General features: G+C 36.4%; 1 protein-coding gene across 1 annotated transcript in view; it reads right to left on the bottom strand.

The window, feature by feature from the left end:
* VWA8 (von Willebrand factor A domain containing 8) overlaps positions 1-17,356 on the bottom strand; it is a 180,545-nt gene that overhangs the window by 53,153 nt on the left and 110,036 nt on the right. The window contains exons 27-33 of the mRNA XM_057366321.1: positions 11,313-11,421; positions 10,246-10,384; positions 8,805-9,007; positions 2,446-2,562; positions 1,901-1,965; positions 1,676-1,801; positions 936-1,045 (exon numbers count right to left, since the gene is read on the bottom strand). Of these exons, the coding sequence (XP_057222304.1) occupies positions 936-1,045; positions 1,676-1,801; positions 1,901-1,965; positions 2,446-2,562; positions 8,805-9,007; positions 10,246-10,384; positions 11,313-11,421 (869 nt within the window). The remainder of the gene's footprint in view (positions 1-935; positions 1,046-1,675; positions 1,802-1,900; positions 1,966-2,445; positions 2,563-8,804; positions 9,008-10,245; positions 10,385-11,312; positions 11,422-17,356) is intronic.

The raw sequence follows: 17,356 nt of genomic DNA, 5'->3' as shown, positions 1-17,356 counted from the left end.
ATTGTCAATTATCATTTGCTTGTACCATGGTCATACACTATGTTAATCTCATTTTTCTTACTTATGCTAGCCACAAGAACCAGAACAAAACTTRTTCCTTCTTTAGGAGATATAAAGTGGTTTCTCTGTTTCTTTCCTCTGTCTCTCTGATACATAATGGCCAAAACCTATAAACTATTAGGTGGGATGCACATGTACKTCCAGTTTTACTAAACCAAGTAGACTAAAGATTTTGGGCACTGTGATCAAATGCTTAGGGCTGAAAATGCTATCAGATTTCAAGACAGAAAGATCCTGCCAGGCAGAATGACAATCACTGGAGATTTCTGCCTTWCTCTGAAACTAAGACATGCCTCAATGCCTGACACCATCTGGGAATTTTTATATAAAATTCCTCTTATCTTTTAATACAGGTGTCATGGCCTCAGTAACCTCCTGCACACTACCAACTGAACTACAGAAACTGTGACTTCTGTTCTGTTTCAACAGTAGGTGTTTTGTATTTTTCTAAGGGTTAGGAAATGTTTTCTAGCTTATCTGAGTGTGAGTAGCAGACCCRCAACACTGCAGACTGGACTCAATATATTTGCTCCCTCCTATTCCTATTCTAATTCTAGCTTAGTCACCTTTCTTCCTTTTGCATTCTACATGCTTGTCTATTTGCAGAAAGTCCATTACTGAGGGTCTTGAACGCTACAATGAAACAAAAATGATTTATTCAAACAACTTGAAGTTTGAGCATGGAATGTGCCATGCCTTTTGAAAGGTTGTTGTTATTAACCAAACACAATAAGGGGGGGGGGGGGAACAAAAACAGCATCAGAGAGAATGTTACTCAGACCTTTAAGAGCCTTGTTTGTGCAGCTGCAAACAGAAATGATAACAAGAAAAAGGAAAAAAAGAAAAAAGGAACTAGCCAAGCTTGCATTCAATACCTGTTGTTAAGCCAAATCCCATGTCAGCTGGCTCTTCACTCAATGCATGCAGCTGGCAAACCTCACTGTCTGGAGCTCCCATATGGGCACGCTTGGTTAAAAGAAATTTCCTGTAAAGGACACACATTTATAACAATTCCTGATTAAACTCATAACTCTAAAGAAGGAMTTTTGTCTTCTGAAACAGTGAAAACATTCTACATTTATATAAACAAGGYTATCAACACCTTTTGCTAAAACAAAATATAATTACTCAAACAACTGTGAGATGGGAAAGGGTATGCCAGCAAGTGGCAGATTTGTCTTCTTGTAATTATTTACAGACTTTTATTTGCTGTGCATTTATAAAAAYGAGACAGCAGAGTAACATTTCTTTCATGTGACCATAAAAGTAAAGGAAGCAGGTACCAGCTTTGGACAATGTGTTTGTATTTCCAGAGAYAGGTTCACCAAAATTCTCATTTCTAAAGATCAATACCACCTCAGTAAAATCAATATTAACATGYATACGATCAAAGCTAGTCTAGACTTTCAGAGGCTGGCATATCCTTTTCATTTCCTGCTCTAAAAGTCTACCTGCATTTTCACCACAGCAAATCTGCATCTTAAACACCCAAATTTTAAATCCAGCCAGTCTCACAAACAGAAAAAAACAAGTTTGAGACCAGGAGTGAAACTCCTGAACAGAAAAGAGACACAAACAAGAAATAATGCCATCAAGAGAACTATGCTGAACTAACTTATTTGTTTCATTTTCCACCAAGAGCCACCGGTCTTCAGCCACCAGGAAAACAGATTTCAGACTGATCGGAAGTGAGATGGTGTGAGTTTGACCCTCCAATACATCCAGTACAATAAGGCTGTTTCTATAAAATTGGAAGCCAAGAAAAGAATAATCAGATAGGGATATACATAAGGATATCTGATATAAATCAATTTAATACAAGGATATAATTTACTCTCACCCTGTTTCTCTGTAGAACACCAGCCAGTTTTTGTGTGAAAACTCTCGGCACATTTTGTAGTTGCTCTGTATAAAAATACATCATAGAGCAATTAGTGTTTGCCAGATTTGTCCCAGTGAGTTTCCCTGACTYCTGTGAAAGTGTACTAGTTTTTTTCTTCCTTGATTTAGAAGAATCCACAGCTTTAATTACCTCTCAAAATGCTATTTAGCTTGCCTTGTTCCTAGTCATAAATTGCATCATAACAGAGTTCATTACTTTGGACATAATTCATTGTAACAAAATGTTCCATTATTTCCAGTTCTAGCCCTAAAAAGAAAYACTTTAAAGAGATATATCTTCAGAAAATTTATTTCTATTTTTAATATCARTATTCCATAACAATGTTATTTTATGTGTAAGACATTTAAACATACATAAGAATAAACAAATAAATGCTTGGGCTGTAAAACCAAGAAAAACTTAATGGACCTGAGGCAGTTTTTCCAATACTGAAATTTGCTTTAAAAAAACTTAGTAAAATAGGGGCAGGTGCTATTCCTCACCATCTCTTCTTTGTTGTTCCACCAAGATGTTTTCTTAGGAGAGTCTTGAGCATCTGGTGAGAGCACAAGTCGGCGAAGGGCACCATTGTTTGTATCCAGCAACAACACAACATTGCTCTGTAAATGAAAAGCAGCTCCATGTACATCTCAAACTGTGTTGTAAGATACTACAACAAATCTATCTGAAGCACTTCTGCAACTCGAGCCACTTAGGACATTTTGAAAAGATGATCTGGATTTTGTTGCAAAACATAAGCTGGATTTTCCTGTTTCATTTCAAAGTTCATAGAGAAATCAAATTGAAGAGACTGAGTACATGCAAGGGCTGGAATGATACTACAGTTTTTGCATAGCATTTTATCTATACATCTCACATTTACTTCTGCATAAYCTCTGGGAACAGGACTAGTACGGCTTACATGTCTAAGATGCAGATACATGTAAGTGACATACCAATGAGTTCTGTCAAGTCACTAAAATATTTCATTTCAGTTTTAATGTTTTCTCACCATTTTTCTATTTGCACCCTTGCTAAAGTCCCACTGAAGGTGACAAACTGGTGAAACAAGAAAGAGCTTAGTACCTTCTCTTCAAGTTCAGACTTCTGATACTGTGGAGCTTATTACATATCCCAGGGTGTGACAATCCTGTGACCTGCACACTCTGACAGCTTCTAGTGTCAGAGGTAGGACAGCTGTCGGASGACAGCAGGATGACTCAAGAGGATGGAGACCAGAAGCAGATGGGATGGTGTAAACCTCCATGTATCACATGGAAATACGGTGCACTAAATTTTGAACTCCAGATTTCTCATTTGTTACTCAATGCCCAAGGGTCAACACATGCTATCAAATGATGGGGGCTTTTTAAACATTTCTCTTTGCAAAGTACTATACCTGCTCCTAATGTGTTTAACTAAGAATTCAAGACAATAGTCATTCAGGCCCAACCTCAACTGCATCAAATGAAATTTAAAATACAAAGGAACATGTTAATTAAGGCTTAGGTTCAATTTTTTTATTTGCTATTCAAGGAAACGTTAGTTCTGCAAGGACATTATGTTCTGCAAGGACTTACTAAAAGCAAACTGCCTACGTACAACATGTGCAATAACGCACAATAGACGTTAAGGAAGTAAAACATAAATTCCCACAAATTCCCCTAAATAAAATAAATACAAACAATCTGAGTCACAGCAGTTTTGTTCTTTTTGGGTATTCTTGATACTTTCACGAGAAATATTTGTGAGAGTTGACTTTAATAATGACAGTAATTTGAAGCTAAATATGGTAAAGCATTTAAAATATTATCATGTTATTTGGAGCATTTGGGAATTTCAGTTCATGTTTAGTATTTCTAAAAAAAGAAGCTTGCTTATGTATTACAAACCGAAATTATAGAAATGTGGTTCAGAAAAAAAAAMCAGGACATTTGCTTTGGAGTTTGGTTTTCTGCCATATGTAATTKATACAATTCTGTAACAGCATTAGCCTTCCACGTGAGATAAAGAACACATTCAAACCAATTACATTCTTCCATTTAGTGTTAAATTTGTGAGAGCAGTTGGTAATATAAAAAGCTTCTCTACTCCACCCCTTTTGATGTTAATGRTTTCCTTCTGTGCTAAATGACTGATGTATATTCTGTCTGTGTTTAAGAATAGATTTTTGCGTCACTTGTGAACACATCCAAGAGCAGCTTTGGCAACTCTTCAAGTGGGCTGGGAAAAGACATTGGTGTGCAATTCCGCTGTGTTTGTTCTTGACTGGGAGAAAAGTAACCTTTGGGCGACCTCCCGACCCCAATGTCTGGAATTCCAAACTCTGGACAGATGCAATAACCAATCTTGTGAAGTGGTGTGCCTTTATTTTTAGTTACTGCAAAGTTTCTCTTTCCTTACTGCTGTTTTTGTTTTAACCAGCATTTTCCTTTAAAAAGTTCTTAAACCAAATAGGGCTGTGACTTCATTTTGCTGTTATAGGAAGTTGTTCCTTTTGGTTTTGCAGACAGAGGGGAGAGCTTGGGGAAGTTCCCGAGTGGGACAGTGCAAACAGCTCAGTTTAACATTCTTGTATTCTTCTCCCCAAACTCACTGTCAGGTTTGATCCCTTCTGCCCTCCATGCTCATGTCCTGAGCAAGCAAGCCTGCAAATGCAGATTTTTCTTAGCTTGAGTCTGAGCCTGATCAGTCTGCTTCAGACTGAGGCTGATCCTCAGCTTGACAGGGTAGTAATACATCCTCTTGCCTTCTGTCCCACTTTTTCTATTATAACTACTCAAGGATCCCTTAAGTGATAGACACATATCAATCCTGATATGTAATATTAGGCACAGATACAAACATTAACACACTGTTCATCAGGCTCAAATGGAAAATGTCTGTGTAAGAATTTATGTTTTGGGGCACAAATGTCACACCTTTAGAGGTAGGGAAATGTATTCAAGTAGATTACTGGTGTTCTAACTAATGCAAGTGGTGTCTTTTAGATGATTTGGGAGACCATCTTGTACTTGGGATTTCAGTGAACTGAGAACAAGAAATGGTATAAGCTTTGTGCTTATGGAAAATGAGCCTTCTCCCATTCYATAGAAGGTGCATGCATTTCTACATAAGCAGACCTTTACTATGAGGTGTACTTGTAGGAAAGAAAAGTCTTAAATAATATTTTTAAAAAAGCAGAGAACTGGTATTTTTTTAGAAAATAAGAAAATATACCCTTTGTTTGGAAGATATACATCAGAATATTATGGGGAGTAGATACTACAGGAAATATACTGTAGTTACTTCTACTACCAACACTTCCATATTCAGGTCCTCACTTTCACTTCAGGCCAGATCACAAACTGGTAAAAGAAGCCTTCTTTTAAAAAATGATTGCCATCTTCTACATGTGGTAAGTGAGGTGGATCTCTGCATCAATTTCTGCTCCACAGACTGCTTCACTTCCTTGTTATCAGAGAGCTTTGACAGAACTGCAGCAGCATGTGGGACAGGGAAAAGCATTTCCCTCCCTCCCTACTGCACTTCCTGACCAAGAAAGATAAAAGCAGAGTTAAAGGATGCTGGCAGGACACTGCCTGAACAAAGCTTGTTGTGGTCCCTGAAGTAGACTGTAGGTTACTCTGTCCAGTTGTAGCCTTTCAACACAGTGAAGTGATTGTAAAAAAAAAGGGGTGCTGTTAATTTATAGGCAAGTCAGTTCTCCATGTGCAGTTTGCTTTTACAACCCCACATAAAATCATGTACAGAAGTTACCAAAATTCTTTTGTCTGTACTTGCTCTCCTTCTGAACAGTAGAAGCGACAGACGCAGAAAGAAAAGTGCATACAGTGGGCACAAAGCTTTAGCAGGAAAGAAGAATAGGCCCTGAAGTACTTGTGGGGAGGACAGATGGCAGAGGCATTGCTGCTTTGAAAAGATGAATGCAATTCCCATCTTACAAAGTTACTTGACATTTCTGAAAAGTCCTTTCAAAGTCTATGAGTTTAGTCTGAACAAAAGGAGTCAAATCAGCTTCCACTCACTGAGACCAATGGCCCCATGAGGAATAAAATCATCTATCCTTTCTTCCAAGAAGATGTAAAGGTGGCTTAAAATAAGATAAATCTCCCATTTGTGACATTAAATCCCCAAGAAGTTTACTTTCAGTAAAATTTTATTTAAAAGGATGGAAGGAATGGTGATTTTTCATTTTATTTCACTGGAGGGCTCTACTGAATCTGATGGATGTCATCTGRGAGCAAGATAAAACATACAAATTTATTTGAAGAGCCTCAACATCATCATTTCATCTTTTCCAATAAGATTATCATACATTTAAAATTGTTCTTTCTTTTAACTTAGTCAGAAACATTCATCTCCAAAGATCTCTATTAAAAGAAAAAAATGGGAAAAACTGCTTTTGGTATTGTCTAATTAATGGATTATATTATTTATGAAATAGCTGCTGTCAAGTTTGTCTTATTTCTATAAATATTGTAAATACTTCTTAGTATTTTTGCAACTACACASAGATGAATCCCTAAAGCATCAAGTACATTACTTGTATTACTTGTTTTTCTTGTTTTGATGCACCCTTGGCACAACTAGCTAACTCCTGTAGCCTTGCTCAAAATGCAGATGTGCCACKAATCTACTTTACCTAATGTGAATATTGCAGGCTGTGAGTTTATGCCTGCCAGTGATCTTACTACACCCAAATGTAGGCATTGTGGCTACATGTCAAGGCTCCTTCTGTAACCAGTGGAACAGAGAGGCACTTCCAAAGGGCAATGAAATAAGTTCTACTTTAGCTGATGAAATGCTCCTCAGATCACCTTCATTCTCCCAGCAAATACAGAAGGCACTTGGATGATTATCTCAGACCATATGCTTACCTGCTAACACAAATAGTAATGGATTAAATTTCATACACAGCAACATCCACCTCATTTCACAGGTACGCCGAGCACATGATTTTTCCATGGCTCCACTGCAGGAAAAGTTAGGAATAAAACCTAAGCTCTGTGTGGAAAAACTATGTTGCTTGAGAATCTTTCTAGTGATTCAGTGGGAACTAGAGATCCTAACACTTGAACCCCAACATAAGAAAGTCTAGTGGCTGTAAAGTGTACAACAGCAGCACTCGTCTCACCTATGTTTTAGTGCCTCACTTAACAACCAATTCCACAAAAATTACCCATGTAGTCCATGGATGCAAGCCTGCAATATACAAGAGAATATACAAGAGAATATACAAGTGAATATACAAGAGAATAAGTTTTCTTCTTTTTTTTTTTTTGTTTTCTGTCCAAGTTGCTTACTTAAGTTCTCAAGAAGTTTAAAATGACTTTTGAGTGGTGTTGTAAGCATAGGACTTTTGCAACCAAGTTTGTAATTAAATCAGACATACTTTCACAAATAGTGACTATGGTCTGCCTTAATGGTAAAAATATGTAAAAAGTCCTAAGATAATGCAAAATATTCAGAATATTTTAATTCTGTAACATTTCCCACTATAAAACAGACTTATTTACAGACAGGATGCATTCACCTGTAGCACTTGCCAAGAAAGGCAAGTCTAAAGCTCGCAATATAAACTTTGTCTGAGAAAAACATGAGATTACAGCATGATTKAAGTCATCTGGAACTACCTACTCTCTCCAAAGAACAAATTTTGTTTCAGAGTTTGAAAAATATATTATACTATCACTGAAAAATATATTCCCTGAGGACCGGCAAAACCAGASTCTGAGATAACTACCTAAAGCTCAYGCAAGAACCTTAATTTCCGACTCCAGCACTACTGTGATTTGGTTAAAAACAAAATGGTAGGAATTTTTGAGACTTAGGAAGCAAAGAATATTGCTGGCTTTAGATTAAAAAGTGTGAGACATTCTAAACATTCTTAGCTACAAGATAGGCTACCATCTGTTTTAGTTTCCTGCAGCAACTTCATCAAAGAAAGCCAAGAATTATTTAGAACCAAACAAATATGCTACGTGCACCTGAAAATAGCCCAAATGGTACTTCTAGAACTATTCAACAAGCAGGTAACTTCAGAACCATATCTTTTCCAGCTTGCATTGGAAAGTATCCAATAGGCTGCTGCAGCTGCATAGGCAGTTCTACCAGAGGCAGAAGAATTGTGATTCTGACAAGGCTTAACTCTAGCATTYGACAGCAGAAAGTGGCATCAACACTTGACAAATGTTCCTGGAACAACAGTATCCAARGAACACTAGAAATGACTGAAAACTATTAACAATCCAACTCGTAAGAAAGGTTCTTATTGACATTGCTGATGTCAAGGCTTACCTAGTCTTCCTTCTAGTTTCAACACTTCAGATGTTACAGAATAAGAAATATCAGGAGTCACAAAACAAATCAAAGGTAGCAGCACAGGGCAAACACAAGCAACATTTTACTTTGTGGCTCAGAAAACACCTCTTTTATATACTATTTGAAAAGTAAAAGGGGGACAAGATTGGAGCAGAACTTAAGTTCACATAAAACACTTTACTCTGCACTTTGCAAACATATGCTGTTTGACTGAGACTCCTGACCTTGACCCACTCTCCCCCTTTCTCCCACAAATGCAAATCTCCCTCTATCAGTAAGAGACGATACGGAGGTAGAACTCAGCTCCAGGAATGGAAGAGGACATTGTCCRGCTAAAGAGTGCAAGAGGAAAATCTCCATATAAAAACTAAAGCTGAATGCAACTCCCAATCTACAAGTATAGTAAAAGAGAGAACATTCAGAGGGAGGTAGACTTGCCCAGGCTATTTCAGTCTAGAGAGCTAGAGTCCCCAGTGATCTACCCTCATGATACTACTTTGCTCATGACTGAACATTTAGCTGGAATTAATTTTTTTACCTCCTCTTCATGTAGAACCACTTGACCTTTAAGTGGATTTCCCAGTGGTGCCACAGTCACAAAAGGTTGCCAGACACTTCCAACTGTTCTTGGGAAGAGGTCATAAAGATCCACAAAGTATCCATTCTTACTAGAAATGTTCATGAAGTACAAGGAAACAGGATTGCATGTGGTAACATAAAGAACATTTTCATGCTCCTCTTCTGAAATAAGAAAAAAAAATAGTGAAAGGTTGCTGACATTGTGCATTTCTCTTGTGGTAACAAATATGTCATAAACTTGGCAGATAATACAGCAAAAAGTACTGAAAAAATAGCACTGTTGACAAGAGAGATAAAAAGAAATGATCTCTTGATATTAACTAAACGTTAACAGGTCGAATCTTGCCACAACACTATGAACCCTAAACAATTGGTCCAAGGCACATTTGCAGTGTGTGTCAGCTGCTAGTAAGTTGATCTGTTTTTGTTTGTTTATAATTTTGGTTCACCTTCTTAATCCCATCCTCCTGTATTTAATAATTAAACGTGTGTTGAATGCAAATGTTGTACAGAACTTTTCACATGAACCACCTTCCTGAATAATATCAGACAAATCTTGAAATCAATACAAAGCTACCTAATTTCTGTTTCATTGCCATCAAAGCCTGCTCATGTATGGACTGCAAGTAGAAAAAGCAGCATTCCAGTATTGATCATAATGATCTGTTTATAATAAATCATAATGTTCAGACACGCTTAATGATGAACCCTAAAAACATTTATGAACATTTTCAATGGTGCAATTCACTTTAGGTCACAAGCTGTAGAGGTAACTAAGGCAGGTTTGGTCCACTAAGAATCAGAATGAGCACAGGGGGAAAAAAGGCACAGCACTCTTCAAGTGAAAAGATTTGTATTAAAACTGAATTGAGAGAGAAAAAGTCAAACAATTGCTTTTGTGAAGTAATGCAGTGTTGAACACACATATTTAACAGACTTGCAATTTTATGACTGTGTTCTACTTTAACTACACATCTTTCTCTTAGTTAGAGAAAGATGCATATCCTTACAATGACCACAATGACTCAGTGAAATCACACTCCAGTTTCAGGGGCTGATTATTTTTGTATTTCACCAACTGTTTCAAAAATAAGTGGAAGATGATARATTACTATTTCTATGCCCCATCCCATTCTCCATATTATTAATTCCCATATTACAGTTCCTGGTATTATTCCTATATTCTACTGCAAGCATATCTAGACATACACACTACTGTAAAGGCACTGGACTGCTGTTACTACACTTGAAATCCCTCGTACTGCCCTTTCATATTCTGTCACTGGCTATTGGCAAGCACTTATGAAGTCAACAGCCCAGGCATTCCTCATCTCCAGGACATCTCACTGATTTATMACATAGTGGATCATTAGAAAAGTTAGTAGCTTTTCTTACTGTACCTTTTGTTACCATGACATCACAAACTATGTTAATTTCATCTAAAGGCAGTGTCCAAAAAGCAAGCTCTTCTGTGAAACTGATGGACCGGGCTTCATGTCGTTCCAGTGGAAAGCCTTGAACATTTAAGTACACAGGGCCCTGAAATGAAAAATAACAATGAAGGCATCCTAAAATATTCCACTCCCCATTCTCTATGAAAATACAGAAGTCTTCTTTACACTGTAATACTACTAAGAACAAAAGACTACTAAATTTTTTTTTTGTTTATTACTAAACAGATTAAAGGGAAAAGGAAATGCCTTTTCTATAGTACTCTAAATATCCACACTATCATTTCCTTTACATATAGGAACCTCATGCATCTTCTTTTTAGTCTTTTAATGGTTTGGGACCACTATCAGTAGCACAAAAGAGGTATCATGCACTGATAAAACACCTACAAGGAAAATGCCAGAATATTTCTGTGTCAAAGAAATTAAATGGAAATTTCTTATAATATAAAGTTTAAATGTCACCCATATACCCCATTAGAAATACAGGTTTTTTCCTACTCAGTGTACTAATAATTACTGAAGTTAAGCCAAGAACTCAGAGCTGAAAAGGACTTAGAAACTTTGGCTATAGATCAAATTGTACCAAAGGTTCACATTCAAACTTGGCAGTGCCAAAGACCCATAAGAATTCAGCTGCATGCAAAATAGAAACAGAAAACAGCTTTCTTTTCAGTCTCTGATCTTAGGCAAAAATCGAGATCTGGGGCCTGTAACTGGCCACTCCCAATCATACAAAACAGCTACAAAATTCTTTCAGCTAAGGTATTTTCAATATCCTTATAAAAACTTCAAGGATTTCTGGCCAAGCTTACTGATTTTCACTGTGAGGGCTAGGTATACAAAAATGGGAATTTTTCTTGTTGGTGTAAAAACTCCAAGAACAAGTGACAAGGACCACGCCTTGTATATACTCTTTTTTTTTTTTTTAAAGAAATTAACCACATTTTAGATCCTCCATATCCCAATACATAAAAACAGTATTATATGAATTTAAAATAATGTAAAAGACAAACCTTTACATCTATTTGTTGAGTTTCTGATGGGCATAGCATTTTCTGTTGTGCATTTCCTGGCTGATCGACTTTCCAGTAGCCCATAAACTTATGATCTGGTAATGGCAGTCTGTCAAATAATGTAGGAACAAATGAATTTTTACTTTTATTAACCAGCAAGTGGTTATTTATTATTCCATTAATTATTCATACAGAATAAATAATTTAGACAACTTCATTTTTCAAAAAAATATATCTGAAGATTCTCTTGCAGAAAATGCTTCCTTGCTAAAATATTTAATTCCTTTTTACATTTTAAATCACAAAAATTTTAGCCTTCTGCACTACTAATAGACACACACCCTAAGCAATATCATAAAAGAAGAAGCAATGCATATAATTTGGCCCCAAAAGGAAAAGTTTTCCAGTCTGATTTATGTGAGACATGCAGCAAAATATATCCAAACCATCTCTTGCTTTGCTTTATTCGGATCGTGGAGGATGTGACAGCTTTAAAGGAGCTCCTGTCAGTGGCTCACACTTCTGAAAGACCAGCAGAATAAKCTCAGCAACTGTGGCTCGTTAACCACGCAATGAAAATTCTGCAAATTATTTCCATTTATTTTACCACTGCTCACATGAACAAAGGAAAAGGAATACAGAGATGAGGGTATCCCATTGCCTTCTTGCCAGTACAATCTACAGAAAGGACACTGTCATCTTCAAAAGCCACAGTTGCYTGCCTTGGTGTAATTTCCTCATTTCTGAACCTTTTATCTAAGGAAGAAATAYGTGGACCACAGTAAAGCTCATTTATACAGGAAAAGAAAATGCTGATGTGTGACAATGTGACAATGTAGCATCACAGCAAAATACAGACAGCGCACTTTTTCTTTCTTTCCTCGGAAGTGATTTACAGCCACTGAAAGCAGTTTGACTTATTAATTGGCATGCATACCTTCAAGCTAACAAACTCATAACTTTAAGCTTCTTTTATTTGGGACCAGTTGCTCCTAAAGAGACCTCCTATCAAAACAGCATTCTGTGTTACATGCTGTTGCACATTATTGTAYAGCTACAGGACTTGGCAAGAGAATAGAAGACATTCCTTCTCCCGGTTTCTATAAATATCTTCGAAGTCTATTTTAAGTAAGGTCTTTTAGACTATTTSTTAGAAGTATCTGCTTGGTTTCTTCTATCCTTTTCAATGATGCTCATTCCTATTGTTACAATTATTTTGCCCCTATTCACAACCAACCTGGCACTTTCAGATATTAGAGGTTTATTTAATTTCTTCTCTATATTATTTTCAGAATAATCTCCCCTCAGAGGGGAGCCCAAAAACTGAAAGAGCTGGACTATATATGAWACTAAAGGAATTTTAGTTGTATTTTATTTTTCCCCTAAGAATTTAAAGGAAAAGTCAGGGAATTAATACAGATACCCCCTAGTCTTTGCTATTCTTTCAGGAAAGACATGTTAACATTTCTTAATTGTATATTAAGAAATGTTACTTACAAACTTCAAGCAACCAGAAGACAGAAATTGCAGGCAGTCACTCAGCCTCCATCATCATTCTGTGTTTGGACCATCTGCCAAGGCAGTCAGACAGCCAAATACAYGGTTTTGTGGACAGAAAATGGTTTGCATGCTATAAGAAATAAATGGCCAGCTGCCAGCAACATGCCATTGAGGCATGAAAAGAGGAAAGTGTATATCATTAACTCCATCTCTCAGTTAAAGAACCAGGACAGTCTTCATTGCCTGTTTGTTGTCTAAGAACATCAACAGATACCAATGTTTACAGAATGATTAATTTTCCATTTTTCCTCACTTTATTTTGCATTTTTCTGTTCTTTAGACCTACCTAATATAGCCAAAATTATCCCCAAATGAAATTATACCACATTGAGAAAAACTCCCAAGTGCAATGCATGGCAAATGACAATATTCAACACCATTAGGAAAAAACATTCRTGATGCAGTACTTCAACATATACAAAATTCTTAGACAAATTTATTCATGCAACCAGAAAAACAGGCAAAGTCACTAGACTAAATGTCAGTTTAAATGTCTATGAGCTAGAATTTTACTTCAGGCTTCCATTTGGGTTTCTAAATGATTTGTTGGCAGAGGGTTGGTTATGTCTTGAGCCACAAGCTGTCCTGTGGGCAAAAAAAAAAAAACCCCTGGAGACTTCTTTTTGCTCTATGACTGAGTAGCATAATCTCTGATATGTCTCTAATCAGCAATAGTTATTTCCTATTAGCTCAGTGGAACATCAGCTCTCACAAGGATTTGGACTTTGGTTTTAATTCCTTACACATTACTCCCATGGACAACATTCTAGAAATCAACAACGTTACTAACGATCATGAATAGCTATTAAAATTTAAAACAAAACATATGTTAATAACCAGCTCTAACCAAATACCCTGCTTTTTATAGCAACAGAATTACAGATTGCATTCCCAAATAAACATTTCCACTCTGTTTCAGCTTTCTGGAGATTTTCTTTGCTAATAGTTCCTCTCTTCCCTCAGGAAAACTGACTTCTCCTTTCTCCCAGATTTTCAAGGTTTTGTTGTCTTCCCTGTTTTGGAAYGATTTAGTTTCTCTGAGGCAGCAGAGCATGTCATCATAAACAGCAAAAAGGAGGGAAAAGTAGATCAGAATTTCAGAATAAACAGAAAGCAGAGTTCATAATACAAAGCTCTTTGTCAAGAGTAATGGRGATCTCATTCTTCCAGGGCCTGACTATCTTTTTTTTTTTTTTCTCTACCTCACTGCTCTCTCAGTTAAATCTCATCTAAAAAAGATTAAGAGTATTGAAGAAGCTGGTGGCATCTTACAATCAGCCTGCCTCCTGAATGACTTTCAGGAGGGAGTGAGGCTGCAGAAGGACTGAAACAACATGAACACACGTGAAACAACACATTTCCACACTGAAAACGTGTATACATCTTAATCTTCCTCTAGTGAATAAATATGATACACACCAAAGTAAGGAAAATACCTTCTTTYCCCTGGATTTATAATTAAACAAGCAAATTTTGAAATAACTTGAAGTGACGGTAAAAACTTCACTAGTTGCTCCTGCCACTCTGCTGTATTTCAGATTAATTAACAAAACAGCATTTACATAAAAGGCAGATAGAATACAATGCAAATGTCAACACTGGCAAAAATCTGCAAGGCAAAGAGATCTGATAGGTATAAAAAGTGCAGTGGCTGGGTACGAATGGTATTAAAACTCCACTGGTCTCTCCAGCTGGGTTGTACAGAGCAATCCATGACTTTTGGCTTCCTCAAAAGCTGGAAAGGATTTCTAGAACAAAAAATTACAGGTAGAYTGCATTAATCTTGTAAGAAAACAAAGATTTAAGAGAAAGTTCTAAGGAATAATTCCTGACCAGTTCTTTGATTATAGATCTGTCAAAGCCTGTTGCTTAAGGAAAATTCAGGATTGTTTTTATGTTTATTCACTCCTAATTTTAAATTCCAATTTTCTACAGGACTGCTGCTGTCCCTGAAATGGATATATAAGCAGGCATTTTGTTCAGAAAAGTGACTGCAACAAGAGCTACAGCTGATGGGGTAATTCTACAAAAAAATACTATTAGTCTGAATTTCTTCATGCACAGCCATCAAAGAGGAAATGATCTATCAAAAGACAATTCTCTTGTGCTGCTTGAAATCTTTTCAAAGTGACACCCGTAGAACAGAATTTCTTTCAATTTTTCTATTTTTTTTATTTAAAAAAAATAAATTCATCTTAGGACCTTTAAAAAATAAAAGATCAAGCAACAARAAACATAATTCACCAAACAACTGTATTGAGAAAGTTAACTGAACCTGCTTTATAAAGTTACTTAGTTAGCTTTCAGAGAACATACTGGAAGATGGCTATGAATCTTGTGAAACTGAAGTTCCACTGAAAGCAAACTCTTCACTGCCAGATATTGTATTAGTACAGCTGTGGACACGAACTATGACAGGCAACAAAGCTGCTTAATATATGATCTTGTAAACCAGCTCAGTGCTGGCACAGAATGTATTATTCAAGGCCTCCAGTAACAGCCTGTGCTCCATCTAGCTGAGAAGATTTCCATTCCACGTAATCTTTTTGGACTTAAGTAAGATACAGTTTGAAATCAGGAAAATTCCTTGCCAACCAGTTCTGCGTAATTTATCCAAACTATTTTGGTTTCAAGTATAAGCAGAAGACATTCAGAACAGTTGTATGTTAAAACTCCTGTTCCCTGACAGTCAAGTGCAGACTCTCCTTCCTCAGCTGGCTCCTCAACACACAGGGTTGACAAGAGACACGTATTGGATATCAGACATATCCAATGTTTAACTACAGATTACCCAGGGGGAAAAAGAAGCAACACAAAAGAACAGTCTCAGAGAAAAACAAAGCTGTTAGAATTTACATACTTACATTACATATAAAATTACAAGATGGGGATGCATTATTACATTTGTTCATATAAAACTAATCTTGAAATTACAGTAAGCTAATTTCAATAGTGAATAGAGACAGGAAGAAAAATATAGAATGGCAGTTTCATCAAGGATAAATGTAAGAATTAGGATTAAATGCTGTTTTACCTAGAAATCGCAGATGGTCTGAACTGCGCAACAAAATGGCAGATTAACATGAATTCAGACAAATATGACATAACAGATGTCAATGGGAAAAACAAAGTGTAATTGTACATAAAGAAAGATAATGTGTTAGTACCGTGAATAATTCATTTTACCTACTACGTCTTGGCAAGCCACCACAGACAAGCCATCTGCTTTACATACAATATTGATAAAAATTATAGACTAGTGGACAGGTGGTACCAGGAGAGACTGACGATATTTTAACACCTGACAATACTGAACATGTCAGTGCCTTGAAGAATGGTTATCCTACCTAGGAAAAATGACAACTGAAGAAAGCAAAAGGACCAAGTAAAGTATTCCTTTATGGTCTAAGATAAGATACTGATTTTTCTAATAAATAAATTAGTATCAACAAATTAATTTCTCTCTTGAAAAAACAACTACTGCAATAATTCTTTTGTAAATGGTCATTACACACCATCTAATCTTCCCTTCCATTATTAGGTATATTAATTCCAGAGTATAATCTAAAATTCCTGTAAGGGTCACTACTAGCATCAGCTCAATTCCCCCTGGATTTCAGCAATTTCAGCTGGATACATCCCTAAATATTTCTTCCATTGAGGAGTTATGTTGCAGCAGCAATTTAAATAATTCAGAATTATACGTTTTCTTTTTGATTAAGTAATAGGTGATAGAATTCTACAAAGATTATTAAAATAAAAATTCACAAATCATTTGATCCAAGACATGCCAGAGAGTACCTATATAAAGGAGTCAGCATTTCACTATGAGTTTCCTGTCCTAGAATTTCCCGGAAATGCTTCTGTATTGCAAGATTTAATTGTACAAGATATGCATTCTTATACAATGATTTTGCTGTTGGCATGACTAACATCCTCGGGCAGATTAGCTTGGACTTTTATCCCAGTTTTCATGTTACTTAATAGAAGGAATTTATTATAATAGCCAGTATGTCTTTAAAGCCTACCAAAAGAAGACTGGGGCACAGAAATCATCTGTGAGGATACGCTGTTGTTGCTAGAACAACACAGAAATCACACCTAGGAATCACACCTTCAGAGTGCCAGCTTATGAGAGCCTAGAAGCAGGTAGGAAAACAAGCTTAAAACAGAAAATGATCTTGACGTGTCATAAAACTAATTTGAAAAAATCCAATACAGTAAGAAAATGTTACTGTGAAGAAAGCTGATCACATGAAGCAAAGATAGGGATAGAGCTATGGAGGACTTTCTGAAAAGGACGTGGAGATTTATGCTTGGAAAATTAGAGATGAGTTAAATATTGCACGAAATGCAAACATACTGGGCTTTTTAAAGTCAATACATTTCTATTCTGTACTCTCCTACTACTCTACTTGGATCAGCAAAAACGAACTTGACCAGTTTCACATCCAATACTTAATGATGGACACAAATCAAGTGAA

The sequence above is a fragment of the Malurus melanocephalus genome, unplaced genomic scaffold (genome assembly GCF_030028575.1).
Source record: "Malurus melanocephalus ecotype Western Australia unplaced genomic scaffold, MMel_1.1 scaffold_63, whole genome shotgun sequence".
Lineage (NCBI taxonomy): Eukaryota > Metazoa > Chordata > Aves > Passeriformes > Maluridae > Malurus > Malurus melanocephalus.
Note: the sequence above shows the minus strand (reverse complement) of the source record. Positions and strands in the feature narration are given on the sequence as shown.